The 26,172-nt window shown below is 36.1% G+C and overlaps 1 protein-coding gene and 1 long non-coding RNA gene across 4 annotated transcripts; one reads left to right on the top strand and one right to left on the bottom strand.

Annotated features, from left to right (window-relative positions):
• Positions 1-1,676: 1,676 nt before the first annotated feature.
• On the top strand, positions 1,677-26,102 carry LOC128203538 (uncharacterized). 3 transcript variants are annotated; one of them, XM_052905001.1, is made up of 3 exons: positions 1,677-1,781; positions 18,357-21,293; positions 21,573-26,102. In XM_052905001.1, exon 2 carries the CDS (start codon positions 18,380-18,382, stop codon positions 21,284-21,286), a length of 2,907 nt encoding a protein of 968 aa, XP_052760961.1. In that variant the 5' UTR covers positions 1,677-1,781; positions 18,357-18,379; the 3' UTR covers positions 21,287-21,293; positions 21,573-26,102. The 3 variants fall into 3 exon arrangements, with proteins under 3 accessions (XP_052760961.1, XP_052760969.1, XP_052760953.1); XM_052905009.1 differs by having other exon boundaries at positions 21,563-26,102; XM_052904993.1 differs by having other exon boundaries at positions 18,357-26,102.
• LOC128203557 (uncharacterized) lies at positions 1,938-4,985 on the bottom strand. The gene is made up of 4 exons (XR_008255974.1): positions 4,639-4,985; positions 4,206-4,332; positions 2,365-2,449; positions 1,938-2,263 (listed from the first exon to the last, which is right to left on the bottom strand). It is a non-coding gene; the product is annotated as an uncharacterized LOC128203557 (long non-coding RNA).
• Positions 26,103-26,172: the final 70 nt, after the last annotated feature.

The raw sequence follows: 26,172 nt of genomic DNA, 5'->3' as shown, positions 1-26,172 counted from the left end.
ACCAGATAAAAATCACAGGGAAGTATGGTGGCATTTCGTTTTTTTCATTGAAATGATAAACAATTTCAAATCTTAAAATGGCTTAATTTGAGATTTTTTTTATAACTTCCTTATAACTTTTATAACAGAGACAGTAGACGTTAGTAACGCAACGTAACAAAAGGCATTAGCTACATAACTTGCTAAATAATTAACACTCTTATTTATCAGTCACAATAGGTAAATAAAAAAGAAACAACAAATTAACGAACATACAAACTCAAGTTCGGATGCACAATGTTTAGCTGTGCCGATATTTTGAGGACATGGATACACTTTATACACCATATCGCTTAAATGAGGACTTACATTTGATTGGACAGATACTACCACTCAGGCGCAATTTGATTGGTTCGCCTATGCACACTTTTAAGAGACCGGGGAAAAATGTGCATGGTGGCATACACGAATTCAAGACAACGCTATTTTATGAGGACTTCGTAGATTTTGGAAAATTTAAACATAGTCCTCACGAAGATGCCAAATAATGAAAAATCTTTATGAGGACTCGTGTGCAAGTCCTCATACTACGAACAGTCCTCAGACCGTTGGTGTGCGTAACACTATACGTCCTCAAAACGGTGGTAATACAAGCCCACACGCACACACACACACACACACACACGCGCGCGCGCGCCCACGCGCACGCTTAAGTCAAAGGTCATGGTCACGCATATAGGTCAAAAGTTCAGATGATAACTGTTGATAAGACTATACCAATACCCAATCTGTAATGGATTTCATGGAACCTTGAATTGAATGCTCATCAAGATAAGGTGGCGTGTTGCGTACAACTCCCAGGTCTAAACCTCAAAGGTCAAGATAATACTGAGAGGCCGCAAAAATCATAATGGGTACTGTTGAAAGGACTCGAGGGTCGGACTGAACCTTATCACGTTTCGGGCGGAAGGCCATGATAATTGGCTGATTATATCGGTCATCCTATCACTGAACAAGATAAGCAATATGTATAAACGCTTGAATCCACTTGTTTATTAAATCTGAAATAATCCTTAAGACAAGTCCGGCAACTGCCCAGTATCATATAATGTAAAGTATTTATTATAATGAATTTGATAAAACAATTTCTGTTTCTTTGGAGAAAAGAAAAGTATATATTTCAAAACTAACGTTCTGAATCATGCACTTTATATTGGTCGAGTTGACACGTGCGAATATTAATAAAATAAACTTAAACCATGACGGTGGCACTTATGTTACTGTAACAAGCACAACGTGCATTAGTCATACATTATTCAGAGCTACGTTGTTACAACGTTAGGACATTTTTTTTATTGTTTAAGGTGGGACGCGACCCTGAGCGATTTGAGTCTCTCAAAGTGTTAACAACGTTAATATAACGTTGTCCAATCACATCATGTAACTATCATTTTAATACTTGCAAAACATTATGTGATGCATGCCTTCAATTAGTAGGTAAATGTACATTGCTCATAATTCGAATGATACTTAGGCGAAAATAGTGATATTAAATAAATTTAGTCACAGCGTCACAATAACTTTAGCATGACAAAACCATCACACATCTTTAATTTTGGTAATGTGTAATTGGGACTCCTCCATACGTACTGAGACTTTTAGGCAAACGAACTGAAAAAAGTTAATAGTGCGTAACCTTCTACCCTACGGTACAGGGTTTTGAAGTGTTTCTGGTTTTTTTTTGACGATGGCGAAAAAGAAAGTAGAAATGAAATAATAGAATATACACACCAAATCAGCCGGTAAGATAATATTGTCGTGCTTGTTCAGTGCTATTTAATATTATTTTTATTATTTACAAGTTTTCACTCTTTGTCAGTCTGTAAAGGAAACGAAAAACTTACTAAAGTAAACCTGGGAGGAAAAGTTAGCAACAATCAGTGATTTAAAAAAAAATCAAATCCAGCTTAAACCTTACTGTTTCAGATAGATATAACCATACTTATAACAAAAATGTATACTTTTAATATGTTATGTCAAAGCACATAGAATTTAACAACTCCAGATTATGCAAAAAATCAACATTCGGAAAGTCACTTTTTTCACTTTTCACAAAAAGCTGACCCAAGTTTTTTTATTCCACTCTAGAATGTTTTTCCAGTGCACAATTCACTCCAAACTGCTTCTATAACCATCACTGACCTATCCTGTATCTTGTATTGGACCAAGCAACTTCTTAGTATGCTAAGATGAATCGAAGTGCGCCGCGCCAAGACAGAAATACCTGAAAATAGGCAAAACATACATATAAGACATTAATATGGGGAAAAATGTTTATCACATTATATTTTACATTACTTTTATATAAATACATATTAAACTGACCTATCCCGTATCTTGTATTGGACCAGGCAACTTCTTAGTATGCTGCTAAGATGAATCGAAGTGCGCCGCGCCAAGACAGAAATACCTGAAAATAGGCAAAACATACATATAAGACATTTATATGGGAAAAAATGTTCATCACATTATATTTTACATTAGTTTTATAAAAATACATATTAAACAGGTTAGTTTCTCAATTATGAAATGATAATGCACTGCAAGAATGATATAATGTCAGGTTAGAAGCTATGAAGTTACCCCATAAACCAACTATTAATACAATTCTGAAGATAAACTGAAGAGTTGTTAGCATGTGTTATTATTTTACATTATCTACAGAAAATAAACCAAAATAGCAAGCATTATTAGCTTAAGAACCAAAGAATGGAATGTGATATTTGTCATTTAGTATGTAAAAAACTGCCTTATGTTTTATTCAAAAATAATTAACTTTTCTTAACTAAAACTCGGAAACTAATCTACTGTTCTAGGCAAGCAACATTTGTTAACATTATAAAGCATCTAAACTTAACAACATGCTACATGCTTTTAGTATTAACTTAACAATGAAACATGAATGCTTTTAGTATTAACTTAACAATGAAACATGAATGCTTTTAGTAGTGATGGGCCGATGATCGATTATAATCGAAAATTGATCGGAAAGCTTCAAAATCGGCGATAATCGATTGTAAATTATCATAATCGATTATCGCGGAACATCATACAAATTTATCAAGGGAGGTTACTCAGTATCATATACGATTTTTTTTATCTTGCCGACATTTCCGCTCATTTTTCTTTGGGTACAATTCGTAAGAATGGCAGACGACAATGAAGATATGCTGTACAATTATCCGGGTGGGAAAGCAAAATCTAAAGTCTGGCTCTTTTTTGCATTTAGAAAAATCAAACCAGGACCTCCAACCAAAGAAAACCTTGACATAAGCAAGGCGTATTGTTGCCTTTGCAAAAAGGCTTACGCAAAATAGGTATACAGTAACTAGATCACAGGCGATGAGCAAGAAGAGATGTAGAATGAACCCATATCTCATTGACCAGACTATATTTCTAAATAAACATTTACTGGTAGATTCATACTGGTGACTTTGAAATTTCTGATGTATACATTTCAATTTAATGTTTTTTTTCTTTTTAACTTAAAAATATAAAAAAATTATGTTTTATGTTTGTTAGTTTCCTGAAAAATGAATATGTAAGTTCTATTGTTTGGTTTATATATTCAATTCAGCTTACATAGACGAAGTGATACCCATTACCTTCAAGTATATCACTAGCAACCACTGCTCTATAATATCCGATTATAGCCGATGTCTAATCGGTTGATGGTCTCCGATTGTAACCGATTATCGATTGTAAAATTCAACCGATTGCCCATCACTAGCTTTTAGTATTAACTTAACAATGAAACATGAATGCTTTTAGTATTAACTTAACAATGAAACATGAGTGCCTTTTAATAGTATTAACTTAACAATGAAACATGATTGATGAGGGATGAGATGAGAGTGTTAAACTGGCACCTGAAAATAATAAATGTTAATGGAAAGTTAACACCCTCAGACACAGAGGATTTCAACTGGAACATGTGCACTGTTAAATGTGTCTTACATGTAAATAATGTGGATTATGCCAACACCAGTTTCTATGTCAATATCTGAAAAGCTCAAATAATCTTCATTGAACTTTAAATACTGCTTAAGCTGATCTTTTATAAATAGCACAATTATTCTACCACAAGCTGCAAATCACCTTGTTTGTAATCCTGACATAAGTTATATGCATAAATAGCATCATCATTGTCATATTTAACATTATACCATTCTCCAAAGCTGGGAACCACTGATATCAGTTGTGAATAGGTCTCGGTCACTCATAATAAAACTCAAATCAAAGTTGAACCAGCCCGAGGCGGACACACTCTGTCACGGAGTCAGTGAGTTTCTTCTGAAAATGAATTAAATACAAATGCACTTATTTTTTAAACAAAACCATTTGTTAACTCAGTTATACACATTACTTTCAGGTTTGACACTGGAACCAATATTTGTGCATGATAAATGAGAAGAAAGCCTTGCCTAAAATTAGTTTTGCTTTTTTTAGATTATATATTTAACATCGATTGCAAAAAAAATGTATGAAAAGTACGAACGATTTTGAGTACGAAAAGGATATCACAAAAATGCATCAATTTATCAGACAAACAAATAAGATTCAATAAATGCATACATGCAATAACTCAATATAACCAACCTGCACCAAACGGCAATATTGTCATCTACCAGATACAAATCGCTGTTGCAATTACGAAGTAATACGCATTAGTTTTTGTTTGCAATTGTTCAGGAAACGTCCACATTAGCAAGTGCTCGATTGGCAGGGGAGGTAATTTTATCCATTCTTAACTCCCCTCGCGGTCGCGCACCAATATTGAAAATAACCTAAATTCACATATATTACGGTTAAGTACGGTGTAAATGTTACCCATTTTATTTAGAATAATGATCAAACTTCATTAAAACCACAGAAAGATCCGCGTATATGGCCGTTTTCAACAAAATCGCGATTTGTTTAGTTTTCAAACCTTATTCTCCCTACTAAAAATCAGCATTTATATAATATGTAGGTCATATATGCCATATTTGGACTTAATCCCACCCATTTATGCTAATATTTCATTTGGTTAACCTTTCTTTTCTTCGCATTGACGCATATAAAATATGCTAAATTTCCGGGTCAGGTTTTAGCGAAAACACCTATTGCGCAATAATTGGCTTTGCACATGCGCGGTTGACGCTAGAAAAGTGCGCCCGGTGTGGGGCTCAAACCCACGACCGCCGGAACACTAGCACGGCGCTCTAACCAACTGAGCTAACCAGGCGGCTGGTTCTAACCCACACACACTACACTCCTCCCCCCATTAACCTTTAATGGCCGACGAAGGCACTCCTGCCGTTTACCGCTGCCACCAGTAAAGTAAACCTGGGAGGAAAAGTGCGCCCGGTGTGGGGCTCGAACCCACGACCGCCGGAACACTAGCACGGCCCTCTAACCAACTGAGCTAACCGGGCGGCTGGTTCTAACCCACACACACTACATTACTTTAGTTTTCACTGAGGTTGGTGCTACATGTAGGCACAATAAAATGAATAATGCGATTTAAGGGACCTTTTGGTTACATTTGGACATATGTGAGAGTGTGGCTTTAATTCATAAAAAAGCAAACAAATACTATTGGCAAGTATTATATCCGAAGGCGCTCATGCATATATATATACTACAACCATAAGTTGGGAAATATTTGTTGGGTGACTTTAAACGCTGTCCCAAATCTTACATGCACAATAAACTATTGATAAAATTTATATCCGATCTTATTTGCCCACCGACACTTACTCATGCGTAGATTTTCCCGCAATCACCAGGGACAACTTACTAAAATATCAACTGGCTGTTTGAAAGGTATGTTCATTTTGTTACATATTATTATGCCCCCCTTCAAAGAAGAGGGGTATATTGCTTTGCACATGTCGGTCGGTCCGTCGGTAGACCAAAGCTTGTCCGAGTGAGTACTCAACAATTCCTGGACGTATTGTCATCAAACTTGACATGAAGGTTGGGCCTGACCAGTAGATGATCCCTATTGATTTTATGGCTCATCGGGTCAAAGGTCAAGGTCACTGACCTTTAATGGTAAAATAATTTTAAAGCTTGTCCGAGTGATAACTCAACAATGCCTAGACCATCAAACTTGATATGGAAGTTGGGCCTGACCAGTAGATGACCCCTATGTTTTTTGGGGGTCATATGGCCAAAGGTCAAGGTCACAGTGACCTTGAATGGTAAAATGTCCGAGTGATAACTAGACAATGCCTGCACCCATGGCCCTCAAACTTGACTTGGAGGTTGGGCCTGACCAGAAGATGACCCCTATTGTTTTAAGGGGTCATTGGGCCAAAGGTCAAGGTCACAGTGACCTTGAATGGTAAAAGGTTGTCCGAGTGATAACTCGACAATGCCTGCACCCTATCTCCCTCAAACTTGACTTGGAGGTTGGGCCTGACAAGTAGATGACCCATATTGATTTTATGGGTCATTGGGCCAAAGGTCAAGGTCACAGTGACTTTGAACGATAAAAGGTTGTCCGAGTGATACCTAGACAATGCCTGCACCCATGGCCCTCAAACTTGACTTGGAGGTTATGCCTGACCAGAAGATTACCCCTATTGATTTTAGGGGTCAAAGGTCAAGATCACAGTGACCTTGAAAGCAAACTCGACAACTCCTGGGCCTATGGTCATCAAACTTTATGTGAAGATTGGGCCCGACCAGTAGATGACTCCTCTTGACTTTGGGGGTCATCAGGCCAAGGTCAAGGTCAAAGTACTTTAATGCATAAAAGTAAACAAATCTTCTCCCAGTGATATCTCAACAATGCCTGAACCTATGATCATCAAACTTGACATGGAAGTTGGGCCTGACCAGGAGATGACCCATATTGATTATAGGAGTCATTGGGTCAAAGGTCAAATTCACAGTGACCTTATGTGCGAAAATGTTTCAAGTGATAATTCGACAATGCCTGCACCCATGCCCCTCAAACTTGACTTTTGAGTTTTGTCTGATCTGTAGTTGACCCCTTATTATTTTAGGGGTCATCGGGTCAAAGGTCAAGGTTACAGTGAACTTGAACGAAAAAAAATTGTCTGTGTGATAACTTGTCAATGCCTGCTTCCATGGCCCTCAAACTTAACATTTAGATTTTTGGTGACCAGCTGATGACTCCTATGGATTTTGAGGTCATAGAGTCAAAGGTCATGGTCATAACACACTCTATCCTCAAACTTTGAATGGTCATAATCTTAAAACTGCCTCAACGGCATCCAATGTCAGTGACAAATCAGCTGTCATTTCGGTCCATGCATATTTCATTCAATTGTCCAAATAATCAGGACAACATGGCGCTCAGGGGGGCATAATGTTTGACAAACATCTCTTGTTTAAATTTAAAAGTTAATGTGTAAACCAGTCATGAAATGTTACAATATTTTTATATTTATGCCATTTTCATAATTTTACATTTTGTTGTTAACTTTGTCAGAAAACATAAAAATGTTCAGTTATCATTTGAATGTTTTTTGTTTATAGCATTAGTGTAGTTTCCGTTTGGTTGTCATTTGGCAAGAAAGAAAATGAAAAAGCTGAAAGACTGTAAGCTGCAAAATTGCGTTCAAGCAAGCTACATGTAAGTGGTGATTAATATCATGTTTCTTTGTGTTTTATTTCATTTATACATGTTTGTCAAATGAAAATGAAAACACTGAAAGACTTAAACCACAAACTTGCATTCAAGCAAGATGACAAGTAAGTGGTGACAAGCATCATGTTTTTGTGTGTTTTATTTCATTTATACATGTATGTTAATTCATCATGATGCAGTGGAAACTGTACATGTATATATGAATTGTGCTATAATCAATTAAACATAACGCTATTGATATCATGCAGTTAAGTTAAGAACTCATGGGTAGTCACGTGGCGAAAATAAAAAGTATGGCATCTAAAGTGATTCTGAATATATACGCCACGGCTATAAAAAGAAAAGAAAAACATTAGCCAGATAAGTTGGTCATACCACTGGAAAGAAGTGATGAACGTACATTAATTTATTCGTAAAAGCACAGGCAACAATTCTCTACAAATACAAAACTGTTAAATTATTTCAGAAAGATTAAACTGCAAACATCGTCATCATAAAACCTAAACATATGATAATGAATATGTTTCAGTTTGACAGTCAATGCAAAAAAAAAAGATTTAAAAAAGTTACATAAGTAAAATAAGTTATTTTTTCTCAATTTTAACTTATACAATGTTTGAGAGTGGTTTCTTTGTTTTTGCCTACGCAATAACCGGAAAAGTAGTTACTCTTATATTGGAATCATGTATCAAAGTAGTTACTCTCATATTGGAATGGTATCAAATTAGTTACTCTCATATTGGAATAGTATCAAAGTAGTTACTCTCATATTGGAATGGTATCAAAGTAGTTACTCTCATATTGGAATGGTATCAAAGTAGTTACTCTCATATTGGAATGGTATCAAAGTAGTTACTCTCATATTGGAATGGTATCAAAGAAGTTACTCTCATATTGGAATGGTATCAAAGTAGTTACTCTCATATTGGAATGGTATCAAAGTAGTTACTCTCATATTGGAATGGTATCAAAGAAGTTAGAAGTTACTGTCATATTGGAATGGTATCAAAGTAGTTACTCTCATATATTGGAATGGTATCAAATTGAATAGGCGTAACCATTCTTTAGCTAACATTTGGATAAATAACTAAGCTTTTCACTTATATCGCACATTATTTATTGAAACCTAAATAAGTCAAGGAGACGAGCACCATTGCCAGTCCAAAATACACAAATCAATACACTTTCCCGAAAGCATGTTCCAAAATAAAAGACAATTGGCAGTTGCTAACATTTTCGCAAGTTGTAAAAATTGCAATGACAGATGAAATTGAATTTGAAAAGGTATGAAAAAACGATTATCCCCGTTTACGCATGACCGCTAATACTTGATAAGGGCAGTTTAGGAGATAATTGTGAAAAGTTAATGAAGAGAAATAAATCATATTCTTATGTTGTTTGTCTACAATTTCTTTTTAAATAACATTAAACTTTGCTTTTTAATTAATTTTTTTTTCATTTTTCTTTAGACATATAGTGTGCAGCTTTTGAATATACATGTATGAGCGATTTACACACTGCAATTCATAATCGATGTCGAATTAAACTGATGACTTCAAACTTTGAAAATACATTGTAAGACATTCATTACAGACTAAAATGGAAACATCGGATCACTCGAGGGTTTTGCTCAATTCCCGGCGTCTTCGAGGGATTGCAGTTTTACTGTAACATAAAATCAAAAGGCTTTCATAGCGATCATAGGACAATCCATTTTAAGTTATAGTACCTACACCCACAACCAAAGTTATTGAAACGATCATGATTGTAGTGGGTGAAGAAACCGTATTTGTGTACAATGTTGTCAAGGACGACCTTCAATTATTAACCTGCATGTAATTGAATCTGCACAATAGGTACAGCACGGTTCAACCCAACCTCCATGTTATCACTCGAATATTAGAGTTTTTGTTTAGACGAAAACAAACAAAACTCTCCAACATACAAACCCTGCTACACATGTATACCTATGATTGAAAACCATTTACCATTTGATTTATTTTGTACTCTTGTGTCGTTAATACAAACAGGGTCTGTAAGGAGGAGTTGGGCCAGAATGTCCAGTCAATACCCAGAATACAAAGTCGATAGTGGCAGAAGTCTGTGTGTCGTTTGTAAAGGATGACCTAAGTTATGTGGTAAGTTTAATTTGTTCATGATATTCTTTAAAATGTGCATTAAATGATTATCCCACGCTAGACTGTAGGTTTCGGGAGGGGAATATTGATTTGGCATTGTTTGTCCTTCCGTCATTTAATCCGCACACATGATTGGGTATATATTGGGTACTAAATAGGGCATAAGTGGGTATTTTTTATAATGGGAGTAATGGGAAAGTACCTAACAAAGGCTGATATATATGTGAGAACAGTTGTTCGTGAACACTGGATATATTATATTTGGTCTAATATTCTTGAAACTTTTCGGAAAAAACAAACATGTTAAATGTGTTATCCTTGATGAACTCTAGGATTAATTTGAAACTAGGTGCCAAAAACTATTTTGCTATTTCAAATCTTAGAGAAAATGGTAGGAACATACTAGGGCCAATATATCTGGTCCTATATTCATGAAACTTGATCAGAATGTTTTCCTTAATAAAATCTCGACTCCTGAATGTGGCTCATATAGGATCAAAAACAAGGTCAATAGGTCAAATCTGAGGAAAAATCTTTTAAACACTTTAGAATAATTACATTTTGTCAAATATTCATGAAACTTGCTGAATGTTTTCCTTGATGAACTCTAGGATTAATTTGAAACAGTGTCGTGTGGTTTAAAAACTATAGGTTACTAAATGTAGGTCTAATATTAGAAAAAATCTTACATATTAGAGGCAATATGTCCTATATTTATGAAATTATCAGAATGTTTTCCTTGATAATATCAATGACTAGTTGAGGTCAGAAACTAGGTCATAATTTGCTTGTTTATCAACGCAATTTGTACCATTCAAGCATGTATCTATAGTCTGTGTTCAGTGGAGATGGGGGGCAAAATGCTTGACAAACATCTCTTCATTTAATATATAATATTTAATGCATGTATATGTAGCAATATCAATTATTCAGGCTATACTATATTTTGGCATAATTGTGTTGGTGCTTTGTTTTAACATTGTAGTAAATATTCATACGCATTTCAGTTTAAGCACAGATCTGGAATGGCTTGCAAAGTATTGGAGTGAAAATGGTAAGTTGAAATTGGTAATGAGTTCTATGGGTTTTTTTCTCCACTTTTAAGAGAATGGCGGCAGGGGCTTTCATAGGGAAAAAATAGCTTGTTTTGGCAAAAAGGGAAAAATAGTAACATCCCCCCACACCCAATATTGCGAATAGATTGAGGCTAAACTTACAATTGAAGTTCGAAAAAGATTTCACATTAAGGTTAGATTATAAGTTCACTCCTTTAACCATCTGAAGTGTTATATAATTTAGAAAAGTATTTTTCTGACAGATTCTGATCACGTTTTGTGTTGATATAAGGTATCAAGACTGATGAATGCTAGGCTGATTTTTGAGCTTGTCCTTTGTACTTTGACCACCGGGCTTCTCGAAACTTTTAAAGCTGCACTCTCACAGATTTACCATTTTTACAACTTTTTTACCTTTGTCTTGGCAAGAGCAAATTTTTGCGTAAACATCTTCAAACCAATGATATAAGATTGCTGACAAAAAATCAGATCGTAGTTTTAAGCTCTACTGGCCAAAGGCAAGAAGAGCTTATGCAATGGTAATGTGTACGTAGTATGTGCGTCCGTGCGTCTGTAAACAATTGCTCGTTTACATGATACAGCCTTCAGTTTTGATTGTATCTCGATGAAACTTGTACAGTATCTACATATCCATAAGAGCTCGGTTCCTTTCGAAAACCAGCCAGATCCGCCCATGCATGCCTAGATTATGGGCCTTGAAAGTATAAAAAAATCAGTGTGTCAGTAAACAATTGCTTGTTAACACGATACAGCCTTCAGTTTTGATTGTATCTCGATGAAACTTGTACAGTATCTACATATCCATAAGAGCTCGGTTCCTTTCGAAAACCAGCCAGATCCGCCCATGCCTGCCTAGATTATGGGACTTGATAGTTTAAAAAAATCAGTGTGTCAGTAAACAATTGCTCGTAAACACGATACAGCCTTCAGTTTTGATTTATCTCGATGAAACTTGTACAGTATCTACATATCCATAAGAGCTCGGTTCATTTCGAAAACCATCCGCCCATGCATGCCTAGATTATGGGCATTGATAGTAAAAAAAATCAGTATGTCAGTAAACAATTGCTCATTAACACGATACAGTCTTCAGTTTTGATTGTATCTTGATGAAACTTGTACAGTATTTGGATATCAATTAGAGCTGGGTTTCTTTCGAAAACCAACTAGATCTGCCCATGCATGCCTAGTTTATGGGCCTTGAAATGATTAGATTATGGGCCTTGATAGTATAAAAAAATGCTATTGTGTAATAAATGCTTGCGAACATGATACAGTCTTCAGTTTTGAGTATTCAGATACCCATAAGGGGTTGGTTCTTTTCGAAAACAGTGATGTTGACCACACAAACCCAGCCAGTAGAGCATATGCCCTTTTGGGCCTCTTGTTCATATTTCCATTCAAAAATTAATGTTTTATGGCTTAAACCGTTACTAACGGTTTAAAGAAAATGCATAAAACATCGATTTTTGAACTTATATATAAAAATCTGCGATCTCATTTTTTGTCAGCAGTCCTATATAACTGGTGTCCATGGATTTTCGCATACATAGGTTAGTTCCAAGACAAAAAATAAAAAAGTTGTTAAAACGTTCAATCTGTGAGAGTGCAGCTTTAAGTCCCTTATAACAGGATTGAGCTAAGACCCCTATTTTAGTTTTCAGGAATATGAGCAATATTGACTTCATTCAGAGTTTTTATACTTCCAAAAAAAAATATTATGGCCGCAATTAAAAAAATCGTTTATCAACATTCAATGTTTTTATGCTAATTGAAATAAGCAACATAAATCTGTTGAGCTATGAAGTTTTAAGAAATTGGGACCAGAGCTTTACTGTAAGTACTTGTTACTTGATATAAAATATGTGTATAATATTTTTTCAGGGTGCTGTCTTGTAGAAACTCCGAAACTGACAAATGTGGCGTGAGTTTTGTGATCACAGACTGGATTGTTGCTGGTGTTTCTTTTTTGGATATGATAAATGTTTTGATATTTTAGAACACTCGTATAGAAATGTATTGATTATTACACACCGAAGGTAGATCGGCATTGCTTCGATGTTAGGCTTGGTTGTAAATATGTGTTTTTGTACTCATAAACTTATAACCGAATTTAAAGCTGCAGTCAGAACATTTAAGTTTTAATCATTTAAGCCTGTTTTTAACCAGGTTTTTAACGAAAACCGGGTTATTAGAATGAGGTTGTCGTCGGGTGGGCGGGCGGGCGGGCGGGCGGGCGTCAAACATTGGTTTCTGTTCAATAACTTTAGTTAGCATTGATAGATATTGATGAAACTTGGTGTGTAGGTAGCTTATGGGAAGAGCTAGCTTGGGATTGCTTTTGAGTGGGGATGGGGCTAAGGTCAAGGTCACTGTTACTAAAAATAGAAAAATGGTTTCTGCCCAATAACTTTAGTTAGCATTGATAGATATTGACGAAACTTGGTGTGTAAGTTACTTATGTGAAGAGCTAGCTTGGGATTGCTTTTGAGTGGGGATGGGGCTAAGGTCAAGGTCACTATTACTTAAAATAGAAAAATGGTCAAGGTCATTGTTACTTAAAATAGAAAAATGGTTTCTGCCCAATAACTTTAGTTAACATTGACAGATATTGATGAAACTTGGTGTGTAGGTAGCTTATGTGAAGAGCTAGCATGGGATTGCTTTTGAGGGGTGTTGGGCTAAGGTCAAGGTCGCCTGTTACTAAAAATAGAAAAATGGTTTCTGCCCAATAACTTTAGTTAGGATTGATAGATATTGACGAAATTTGTGTGTAGGTACTAGTAGCTTATGTGAAGAGCAAGCTTGGAATTTCTTTTGAGGGGGGTGGGGTCAAGGTCACTGTTACTAAAAATAGAAAAATGGTTTCTGCCCAATAACTTTAGTTAGCATTGATAAATATTGATGAAACTTAGAGCGAAAGTAGCTTATGTGAAGAGCTAGCTTGGGAGGTGGGGGTCAAGGTCACTGTTCCTAAAAATAGAAAAATGTTTTTCTGCCCAACATCTTAGTTAGAATTGATGGATAGTGATGAATCTTAGTGTGAATATAGCTTATATGAAGCTGCAGATTGAACTTGCTCATACAACAAATTAATTGGCTATAATTTCTGATTGCCCATAACAAAAACCTGGTTTCGTCACATTGCGGCGCTTCTAGTTAAGTTTATTTAGCATAAACTGTAACAGATGCGCATTGTATCATGATGAAAATTTGCATCATCATTCTTTTAGGAATATCCAAACAACAAAAAAGCTAGTTTTCTGATAGCTCCCTTACCCATAATGTTATCTGCTTGCTGATTTCTAATATCTATAATAAACGGCTACAAACATCATATATCAAGGTATAACAGTTTGTGTTTTGCTCTTAATTTTTAACTGAAAATGAACGCAATTGACATGTTTTAAAATCTTTGAAGGTCAAAAAAACTTGTTTGTTTTATTTCCGTGTCCATCACATTTATATAAAACAATATCTAGTTCTAGTCAGGGCTTCCATTAAGAATTTGAAACTGGAAGTATGAACTTCCTGTCAATCAATTTTGGAAGTTGTACACTGAAATGTGGAAGTTTAAGTCTCCCGAATACAATATCTTTTTCAACTATTTTTTAATCAAGTATATTAAAAATCAAATAATTTGCAACTTTAAATTGCCAAATTGACCGACGTATATTCATTAGTTTTACTTAAAAACAGTTAAACTAATTGCATTTGTGACCTCAAAAGTAATATTGACAAAAGGTTTTGATATTTTGAATTTCCAAGCTTTCAACTTTGGAAGTTTTCTTTGAAATTATGGAAATTTTTGTACTTCCAAAGAATCAATTTTGGAAGTTTACACCCATTTCTAGGGAGTAATATACTTCCAAACTTCCTTTGATGGAAGCCCTGTCTAATAAAATAATTGTTCTGACTTGGTAAGAGTTTTTCAGTTTGATTAAGACCCTTGATTCCGTACTATGGAAAACATTTCTCCTATACAATTCATCGAAAAAATGTCATTACAGTCACACGATTTTCAGTATTTCTGAACTATTAAACTTTCACCAATGTATTCATTGTGCGAATGTAAATGAGTTTACTAATTGCAAGAAATTAAAATATAGGATGTAAGTTTTAACTACACTTTTCGGATAATGTCAGTGAAGAAAGTGAAAAACAATGAAAAAGTCATTGAAAAGATGGTGTTTACTGTTCGCCATAGTTTTAATTTGGATCAACTTTTAAGCTACCGGTACAATGTCAGAATACTATTTAATTTGAAAAAGATGGAAAACTTTAAACATTTCATTTTTAGCTCGACTATTCGAAGAATAGGTGGGCTATACTATTCGCCCCAGGGATTTTCACTTATAAGTCCAATACCTTTCATTCAATTGAGTTAATACTTCACACAGTTGTTCAGGGCCATCACAAGATGAGGTTAGATAACTCCATATTATTCTTTACACATATTACGGCCCCTGATTGACTATGAAACTTAGGTTAAAGTTTTAGGGCAGGTTGGGATATTTATAAATAACTTCTATACCCTTTGTTCAATTGACTTATTACTTCGCACAGTTGTTCAGGACCATCACACAATGAGGTTACATAACTCCATATTATCCTTAATACAAGTTATGGCCCCTGATTGACTTAGGTTAAAGTTTTAGGGCGGGTTAAAGGTTTAGGGCAAGTTGGGATTTTCACTTAAAACTCCAATACCATTCATTAAATTGACTTAATACTTCACACAGTTGTTCAGAGCCATCACATAATGAGGTTAGATAACTCCATATTATCTTTTATACAAATTATGACCCCTGATTGACTATGGAACTTAGGTTAAAGTTTTAGGGCAGGTTGGGATATTTATAAATAACTTCTATACCCTTCATTCAATTGACTTAATACTACACACAATTGTTCAGGACTAACACCCAATGAGGTTACATAATTCCATTTCCTTAATACAAGTTATGGCCCCTGATTGACTTAGGTTAAAGTTTTAGGCAAGTAAAAGTTAAGGGCAAGTTGGGATTTTAATAAAAAAATACTTCTATTCCTTTCATTCAATGCACTTAATAAAATTCAAAATTATTTATGACCATCTTACAACAAGAAACATAACTCCATTTTAACCCTAAATACAAATTATGTCCCTTGAATAATTTTATTTTTAAATTTCTTTTGACAGGCACATTTTTACATTCTTAACCAGTTTTTTACCAAGGGAAAACAAAGAGGGCTATACTATTTTTTTTTTATTATTATTTTATTTTTATTTTATTTTAATTTCTTTTAAAAGGCATGTTTGTATATTCTTGACCACATTTTCTTAATGGGAAATCAAGTTATTTGAATGACTTGCGTCATTTTTCGGGTGTTGGGAGGGCAGCATCAAAGTCACCTTATGTATTGAATAATTTAAGTTAGGTTTGACATAAATAGACCAAACTTAGTAATATTACATTGTTAATGTATTCACTTCTAAGTCAAAGCGGCGAAGTCGAGCGCGCTGTCTTATGACAGCTCTTGATTAAATTCATCATTGTTTACAATTTGTAACATTTCAATGTAAATATATATTTTCATGGCTTTGTCATTTGTGTTACAGACACAAACATTAATGATAATTGTGTCATATTGTAAATACTGTGTAACTCCTATGATTGTAAATTTTCCTAAATAAATGTTTTATTTATAGAATAATACATTGTTGTTCATGGCTTTTTGTTGATAATTGCCCAAGTGTACCCAGTTCAATGCGAATATTGTTAAAAAAGTATGGAAACAATAAGATCACACTTAACTATAACAGCGATGATTAAACCATCGTAATGACATACCAGGCCTATTTATCATGAAACCACAGACTAGCTTTTGGTATGAATGGTACAACTTGCCTATGTAAATAATTCCAGTCATATTTTAAACAAAAGGGCAAAGATTGTCTTTATGCTCACCTTAGTTATACCCCCACAAACGAAGTTTGAGGGGGTATATGGGAGTGGTCTTGTCGGTCGGTCGGTCGGTCGGTCGGTCGGTCTGTCTGTCTGTCTGTCTGTCTGTCGGTCGGTCGGTCTGTCGGTTTTTATGGTTTCCGGACGATAACTCATGAAAGGCTAGACAGATTTGAACAATTTTTGGTACACAGGTGTAACATCAGAAGATACAGGTCAAGTTCGATATTGGGGCTGGTGGGGCCAAGGTCAAGGTCACTGTTACTAAAAATAGAAAAAGGGTTTCCGGACGATAACTCATGAAAGGCTAGACAGATTTGAACAATTTTTGGTACACAGGTGTAACATCAGAATATACAGTTTGGTACACAGGTGTAACATGAGAAGATATAGGTCAAGTACGATATTGGGGCTGGTGGGGCCAAGGTCAAGGTCACTGTTACTAAAAATAGAAAAACGGTTTCTGGACGATAACTCATGAAAGGCTTGACAGATTTGAAAAAATTTTGGTACACAGGTGTAATATCAGAAGATACAGGTCAAGTTCGATATTGGGGCTGGTGGGGCCAAAGTCAAGGTCACTGCTACTAAAAATAGAAAAACGGTTTCCGGACGACAAATCATGAAAGGCTAGACAGATTTGAACAATTTTTGGTACACAGGTGTAACATCAGAAGATACAGGTCAAGTTCGATATTGGGGCTGGTGGGGCCAAGGTCAAGGTCACTGTTACTAAAAATAGAAAAACGGTTTCCGGACGATAACTCATGAAAGGCTAGACAGATTTGAACAATTTTTGGTACACAGGTGTAACATCAGAAGATACAGGTCAAGTAGCAGTGTAACTTCTAAATTACTCAACAGATTTAAATTAAACAATACATGCATGATAAAAGAAGATGCAGTATGCAGTAACCTTGGAGTTATGGCCTCTTTTCAAAGGAATGGTTTGCCATTCCTGTGTCCAGGCGGCATTTGGGGGTATTCGTCACTCCTGTGACAGCTCTAGTTTTAGCTCACCTGAGCAGAAAAAGCTGAACGTGAGCTATTTTATAGGATGATTGTACGTCGTCCTTCCGTCCGTCGTCAACATTTTCCTTCAAACAACTCTTAAACCACTGGGACAATCTCAACCAAAGTTCACAGAAATGTTTCTTGGTTGGTACTCTTCCAGATTCCATATAATGCAAGATTGCCCTTTTTATTTGACTTAAAATCATAGTTTAATATCTCGGCAATTACTTGATGTATTACTTTGATACTTTACACAACGGAACCCAACCACCAAACCTACATATATAATCGAGTTAAATAACTCTGTTTTACATATAATGCAAATTATGGCCATAATTCTTCTTCTTACAAAATCTGGTTTATGTTTTGCATGTAACCACATTTAAATCAATATCATAGCAAATACATCATGTTTTGCATTGAAACCTTTGACATGTCTTCCGAGCTATCCAATCGACTATATTCGTATTAATTAAACAACGAAGAGTAAGTATCTCTTCAACTCATCACACTGTGCATAATATTCTATTTTCAGTCTAAATCGTCGCCTGATTCATCATGGCTGACAACGGAGGCTCAGAAGACAGCCTGATGCAGAATGATGATGAGCAGACTAAAGAAGTGGTTAACATTCTAAAGGAAGTAAGGGCTAACCTCTCTGAAATCGGAAAAACCCAACTTGATGATGAGATAAAGCAGGTAGCCAAAGAAAGCATCGAAAAAGGAGACCAGAGCTTGAGAATTGTGTCTGAAATAATGAGGAACTTTGTAAATGTTGTGTCTGTGAAGCTTGGTGTAAGCCTTGAAGAAACGAAGCAAATTCTCCGAATATTCCTTCTTTGCTGGAACAAGCAAGGATTGGCAGAGGCCATTATGAAAGATATCTATAATGAGGATGAGCCAGAAGAACCAGAGGTTGATGAAAAGATGCCAATGGAAGTTAAAGGATTGGATGACAAAAAACTTGCCATGTATGCTAGAGCTTTACGAGAGGGCCATGAAGAGGTACAAAGAATTCGAGCAATGGTTGTCGGCATGTTTTCCGTTGGAAAAACATCCCTTGTCAATAACCTAATTGACGCTTTAAAGAATAATAGACCAACACAGATTCCGGTTAATGAGCAATATCCATTAAGTACTGAAGGCATTGATGTACACTTGTGTAAGATTGAAAATGAAAAATGGAAAAAGCTGGCCTTGACGCAGAAACGAAATGTACAACGTACATTAGAACGGGCTTTTCAACAGTATGACTTTCCTGATTCTATTACGCCTGTTGTAGAGCATGAACAACAGCAGGAAGAAAATATGGATGTATCTGAACCGCCTGAGGAAAATACACAAGTAAAGGAGACTGTTCAGCCTCCTGTTAATGTTCAAGTTGACTTGGAGAAGTTAAAGAAATTTGTTCAACCAGATGAAATAGAACCAAGAGAAGAAATTCCTCGAACAATTCCTACCAAAGCTCATGAAGAAATCATAAAAGAAACAGACATCCAAGGAAATCCACCACTTGTTTCAGTGTGGGACTTTGCAGGGCAGAATTTGTACTATTCAACCCACCACTTTTTCTTGAACAAGCGGTCAATTTACCTTTTGTTGATGAATATGACAAAAAAATTAAGTGATCTTGTTGAAGAAAGTGAATCATTGGCTGGTCTGGTTCATGAAAAGTTCACCTGTCTGGATGCCTTCAAGTTTTGGCTGAATTCCATCCACATGTACAGCTCAATTCATGATCAAGAACACGAAGATAAACCAACGGTCATCCTGATTGGCACTCATAAGGACGAGATGTCCGGCACAGATGAAGACAAAGAAGAACACATGAATGCCTTCTTTAATGAAGCATTGAGACCATTTATTGACACAAATGTTTTAAAGCATGTGCATGATAGAAAATTTCTCGTGAACAATCTTGATGCAAAAGACCCAGTTTTTGATGAAATCAGAAATGAAGTCAAAAAGGTGGCTGAAGTCCAACCCTATTGGAATGAAAAGCATCCGCTGAAATGGATACAGCTTGAGAAAACCTTTGAACAAATGAGAGGGGACGGAATAGAAATGGTAACACTGCGTGAGGTTGAAGCTGCAAACAGAGAGAACCCACAGCCTTTGGAAAGTGCCCAGCTACAGTTGTTCTTGGAAATTCAGCACATGTATGGGAACATCCTTTACTTTAACACAACGGAATTGAAAAATCATGTCATTTTGTCCCCACAATGGATCATTGAAGCCTTTAAGTGCTTCATCAACCACAAAGAGAAACATGTACCACCAAAGCTCCTTAAAGAGTGGCAAAGATACAAAGGGTCTGCTATATTAGAACAGCAACTGCTGCAGGCAATTTTGACGCACAGTGCTCCACAGATCGAAGCCAACGCTGATGTTGTCGTTGAATACATGGAATACTTAAATATTATGTCCAAGCCAATACATTTGGAAGATTATGAAGAACAAGATGAAGACAGAGTTCAACAAGATGACACCAGCTGTGTGGATCTTAATTACACAGGCCCCATTTGTGCGCCTCTCCATTCAGGTACAAACTTTCACATTTTACCTTGCCAGCTCAAAGCAAAGCCTAAAGATGATCGGGAAGAATTAACAAATCCACCAAAATGGCAAAACACTGAAGCACTCTGTTTTGTTTTCAAAGACAATTTTATGCCACCAGCTATTTTCCACAGGCTATTAGCTGCTTGCATTAGGAACTGGGAAATTGCAAAACTGAACAGGAAAAATATGATGTACAATAACTTCGGCGTGTTTAAAGTGAACAGTCAGGCTCAGCTCAGATTATGGTTCGTCGACCACATCGTCTATGCAAGGATGTCATTTATGTCGAAGCATAAGAAACAAGCAATAGATTCCGGTGTTTGTACGGATGTCAGACGTATTTTGTACAGCAACTTGATGGCGATCCTGGGCCTTTTACCAAGGTCAAAGAACTTCGCGAAAACAACACCATACGAAGAATATGTTCAGTGTCCTAATATAAATGAACCAGGCGTCGGACTTTTCCGAGTAAATGCCCTACTTACAGATGGAGAAATTTGTTGTGTTGATCACGAGATATGTGACCAACATGCAATGCAAACAGACGAAGATCTGAAGAGTTGGTACAGCGATGTTCTAGACGACAGGGAAAAGGCAGAAACGACATTCATAGGTGTAGATTTAGATATTGTTCCAACTGATCAACACGTGTCAAAGATTGCATCATCTTTGAGAACAAACAAAGAGATTTGGCTTATAGGCATAGAGCTTGGATTAAAGCAAGTTGATATGAAACGAATAAGAAAAGACCACTTTGATGCAAGAGTGGACTTTGTATTCCATGTGCTACTCGAATGGAGAAAACAGAAGAATGAAACACTCAAGACATTGAAGCAAGTTTGTGTCGCCGTGATGAAAAATTCACCAGGAGACATCTTTGATATATTTGCAGCCCTTAAGGAGTAGACAAAAGGTATATATGCAAATCTTGCTAATAATGACGCACTAACAAAACTAAAATATAGATTTAAAGCATCTGATATGAGCTTTATATTATCGTATGTTTTCACTAATGCTGCATGATCTAGAATTCTCTCATTAAGTTAAATATTAAAACTATAGCTGCTTGAGTAGAGGCAATTAAACAGGTATAAACGAACCTGTTGCTCGAAGTGTCGTTCTCAAATTAATGTACGAAAGATTATTTCAACCAGTATCTATATGACCTCTTTTATTTTACATTTTTTTCTAGAGATTGGTTTATCGATTGTGTGTAAACCTGAAGTAAATGGCATTTCAACTACACGGAATGACAACAAGACAGTCAAGAACTTTTGCATTCAGACCAAACGGTGATAGGTCTTCCTGATGCAAAAGGTTTTATATCAGATTGTGAATTGTTTTCAAAATTATATCTTTGTTGTTGTTTTAAGATTAATTTTAAGCCCGATTTTTCATCGAAAACATGTTTTATAGATTAGCGAAAACTAGGCGGGTGGGCTTTCGGGTGTCGTGAAAGAATGTTTTTTACATCATGAAACTTGGTCGGAATATTTGTCAGTATGAAACTTAAGACTAGTGTGAATTCGGATCATCTCGGGTAAAAAACTAGATAACTACGTCAAATCAAGGAAAACATTTATTCAGTCTTCAGGAAACTCGGTCAATATGGGTCATTTCAGGTAAAAAAAGTAGGGCACTAGGTGAAGTATTAAACAGAAAATATGTTAAAGTTTCTTTTTTCTTTTACAAATTCATCAGTGCATCCAATCTTCAAGAAACTCAGTCAGAAAATTTCGCAGCATGCCATTTATGAACAGGGTGATTATGGGTCATGTCAGGTCAAACACTGGGTCGGACCAGTGAGAATGTGCGTCAGCAGCATTTTGTTTATACAAACAAATAGCATATTGTAACGCGGACACCGAATTAAAATTGGCTTTGCTGATAATTATTGACGTAAGTTGACAATTTTGCAAGATTCAATTGTTGATAGTGTTTCATGTATGTGTCTTTATTCTCTGATTGCCATTGCTGATAATGATTGAAATATGATAGCCTTTTTATGAAGTTTTCTAAATACATGTTGGTTTTGTATTTTTATTTGATACTGTTTATTGCAAATTTATTTTCTATGTCGACATACGTGTGAATATTGTGCAAATTGTCATCGCCTGTTATGATTGGCATACGTGTGCTGATATTGATTGATGAAACTGATTGCTAAGATCGAGTCGCAAGTAGGTCAGAAATATGATAGCCTTAAAACATTTATGCAGTACTAATTTAAGGTTATCATTTTATCAGGTACTGTTACTGTTTTTTAAAGATGTTTTTAGGCTGGCATACGTATGTATATTTTGCAAATTGCCTTTGTTTATAATGATTGGCATATGTGTGTATTTTTTGCAAATTTCCATTGTTTATAATTATTGACATATGTGTGTAAATTTTTGCAAATTGCCATTGTTTATAATGACTTTCATACGTGTGTATATGCTGCAAATTTCCATTGTTGATAATGATTATCGTACGTGTGTATATTCTGCAAATTTCCATTGTTGATGATTAACGTACGTGTGTTGCCATTGCTTATGATATCTTCAAAACATATTTCGACTACATGATACTATGCTTTCAGAATTCAGACAATTGTGTTTGTCAATTGTTTAGTTTGGTTACCTTCTCATATCAATCAAGAAAAGTGTTGTCCTTATATATATTTATACAAATAAATATTTGGTTTGTTGAGCAAATAAAACGCACATCAAAATTACACGATTAAGGTGGAAGAAAAGTATGCTCAGTGAAAATATTGACATCGTTACATTGTTTAACAATATGAATATGTTGACTTGGAACAGGATTTCAGGTTGTGATCAGCATTTTCCGGTTAGATGTAATAGTTTTTGTTGACGAAAGAGTCATTTCGATTGTACCCATACATTTATTCTAAATGTTAATTAAAATATAGTGTACATTTCATAAATATTTTCCTTCAATATTTATTTTAACATACAGGAAATCGTTCTGTAAATAACTTAATCTTAATGTAATGTGAAACAGCGGGGAATAAAACTGGTTCGACTTGTCTATCAAAATTATGGTGTGCATGGTTGCGACTTTTATGTCAATCTAAGCGAAAATATCAAATCACAAATTGACGAGCGCGTTGAATTGTCCGGTAAATCTATTTTGTCCCGAAGATGTAGCATTGTGTTCAGATTCAAACAATATTTTGTGTATAGTATCTTTTACTATTGTTTTTATGCCCCCCTTCGAAGAAGAGGGGTATATTGCTTTGCACAGGCATGTCGGTCGGTCGGTCGGTCCGTCGGTAGACCAAAGCTTGTCCGAGTGATAACTCAACAATTCCTGGACGTATGGTCATCAAACTTGACATGAAGGTTGGGCCTGACCAGTAGATGACCCCTATTGATTTTAGGGCTCATCGGGTCAAAGGTCAAGGTCACAGTGACCTTTTATGGTAAAATAATTTTAAAGCTTGTCCGAGTGATATTGAAGTTGGGCCTGACCAGTAGATGACCCCTATTGTTTTTGGGGGTCATCGTGCAAAAGGTCAAGGTCACAGTGACCTTGAATGGTAAAAGGATGTCCGAGTGATAACTCGACAATGCCTGCACCCATGGCCCTCATAATTGACTTGGAGGTTGGGCCTGACCAGTAGATGAACCCTATTGTTTTTGGGGGTCATCGGGCCAAAGGTCAAGGTCACAGTGACCTTGAATGGTAAAAAGTTGTCCATGTGATAATTCGACAATGCCTACACCCATGGCCCTCAAACTTGACTTGGAGGTTGGGCCTGACCAGTAGATGACCCCTATTGTTTTTGGGGGTCATCGGGCCAAAGGTCAAGGTCACAGTGACCTTGAATGGTAAAAGGTTGTCCGTGTCATTACTCGACAATGCCTGCACCCATGGCCCTCAAACTTGACTTGGAGGTTGGGCCTGACCAGTAGATGACTTTTTTTGTTTTTGGGGGTCATCGGGCCAAAGGTCAAGGTCACAGTGACCTTAAATGGTAAAAGGTTGTCCGTGTCATTACTCGACAATGCCTGCACGTATGGCCCTCAAACTTGACTTGGAGGTTGGGCCTGACCAGTAGATGGCCCCTATTGATTTTAGGGGTCATTGGGCCAAAGGTCAAGGTAACAGTGACTTTGAACGATAAAAGGTTGCCCGAGTGATAACTCAACAATGCCTGCGCCCATGGCCCTCAAACTTGACTTGGAGGTTGGGCCTGACCAGTAGATGACCCCTATTGATTTAAGGGGTCAAGGTCACAGTGACCTTGAAAGTAAACTTGACAATTCCTGGACCTATGGTCATCAAACTTGACATGAAGGTTGGGCCTGACCAGTAGATGACCCCTCTTGACTTTGGGGGTCATCAGGCCAAGGTCGAGGTCACAGTAACCTTTAACGCAAAAAGGTTAACAAATCTTCTCCCAGTGATATCTCAACAATGCCTGAATCTATGATCATCAAACTTGACATGTAAGTTGGGCCTGACCAGGAGATGACCCTTATTGATTTTATTAGTCATTGGGTCAAAGGTCAGGTTCACAGTGACCTTGAATGCGAAAATGTTTAAGTGATAATTGGACAATGCCTGCACCCATGGCCCTCAAACTTGACTTGGAGTTGTGTCTGACCTGTAGATGACCCCTTATGATTTAAGAGGTCATTGGATCAAAGGTCAAGGTTACAGTGACCTTGAACAAAAAATTGCTTGTCTGTGTGATAACTTGTCAATGCCTGCACCCATGGCCCTCAAACTTAACATTTAGATTTTTGGTGACCAGCTGATGACTACTATGGATTTTGAGGTCATAGAGTCAAAGGTCATGGTCATAACACACTCTATCCTCAAACTTTGAATGGTCATAATCTTAAAACTGCCTCAACGGCATACAATGTTAGCGACAAATCAGCTGTCATTTCGGTCCATGCATATTTCATTCAATTGTCCATATAATCCTGACAACATGGCGCTCAGGGGGGGGGGGGGGGGCATAATGTTTGACAAACATCTCTTGTTTGATCACTATTTTACTGGGAGAAGTCGAATTTTCTCCATAACTCCATATATTTTAAGATATTGAATTTGAACATCATCCATATATTGACCGTGTTGGGAAAACGTGCGGTGCTAAAGAAACATTATTTTGTGTATGGCATTTTTTAGAGTTATTGCCCTTTGACTTTTGTATACCTATTGTTTTATTTCTCTCCATAACTTCATACACATATTGACTTTGTTGAGAAGTGCTGTAAAAAAGAAAACATTATTTTGCGAATGTATTTTTAGAGTTACTAATTATTTTTTATACATTTTTACTTCTCTTCATTACTACTCTTGTTACTGAGTTATTGACTTCGAACTTTATTCTTATACTGACTGGGTTCAGGAGAAATGCAGTGTAAAAGAAACATTACTTATATATGGTAATTTTCCAGTTATTGCCCTTTGATTATTTTCATACCTAATTTTTACTTCTCTCAACTTTCATTTACAGGACTGTATATGTGATATGTTTATTAATATTTGTGTTCATATATGCTAGTGTTAGCATGTTGATATAGCACTATGTAAATACGCATATAAACCGTATACAAATGCGTACAAACGGGCTAAAACTTCCAAAATTAAGTCCACATATCTTATGTATGTATCGATTATTTATGCGCCTCCTTTAAAGGACATAATGTTGATTGTTATGGACAGAATGTGTGCATGTGATTAAAATGTTCGATTTATACACCGTCTTTGTATTTAAGCCCATCAGATCATTAAATGCCCATGACATTGCTCTGCCGCATTCTGAAACC

Source organism: Mya arenaria, chromosome 2, assembly GCF_026914265.1.
Source record: "Mya arenaria isolate MELC-2E11 chromosome 2, ASM2691426v1".
Taxonomy (NCBI): Eukaryota; Metazoa; Mollusca; class Bivalvia; order Myida; family Myidae; genus Mya; species Mya arenaria.
The sequence above is the reverse complement of the archived record's forward strand: the minus strand, read 5'-3'. Positions and strand labels throughout refer to the sequence as shown.

Bases quoted from the DNA above. Each gene is read 5' to 3' on its own strand.
- LOC128203538 (XM_052905001.1), top strand. From the start codon at position 18,380: ATGGCTGACAACGGAGGCTCAGAAGACAGCCTGATGCAGAATGATGAT.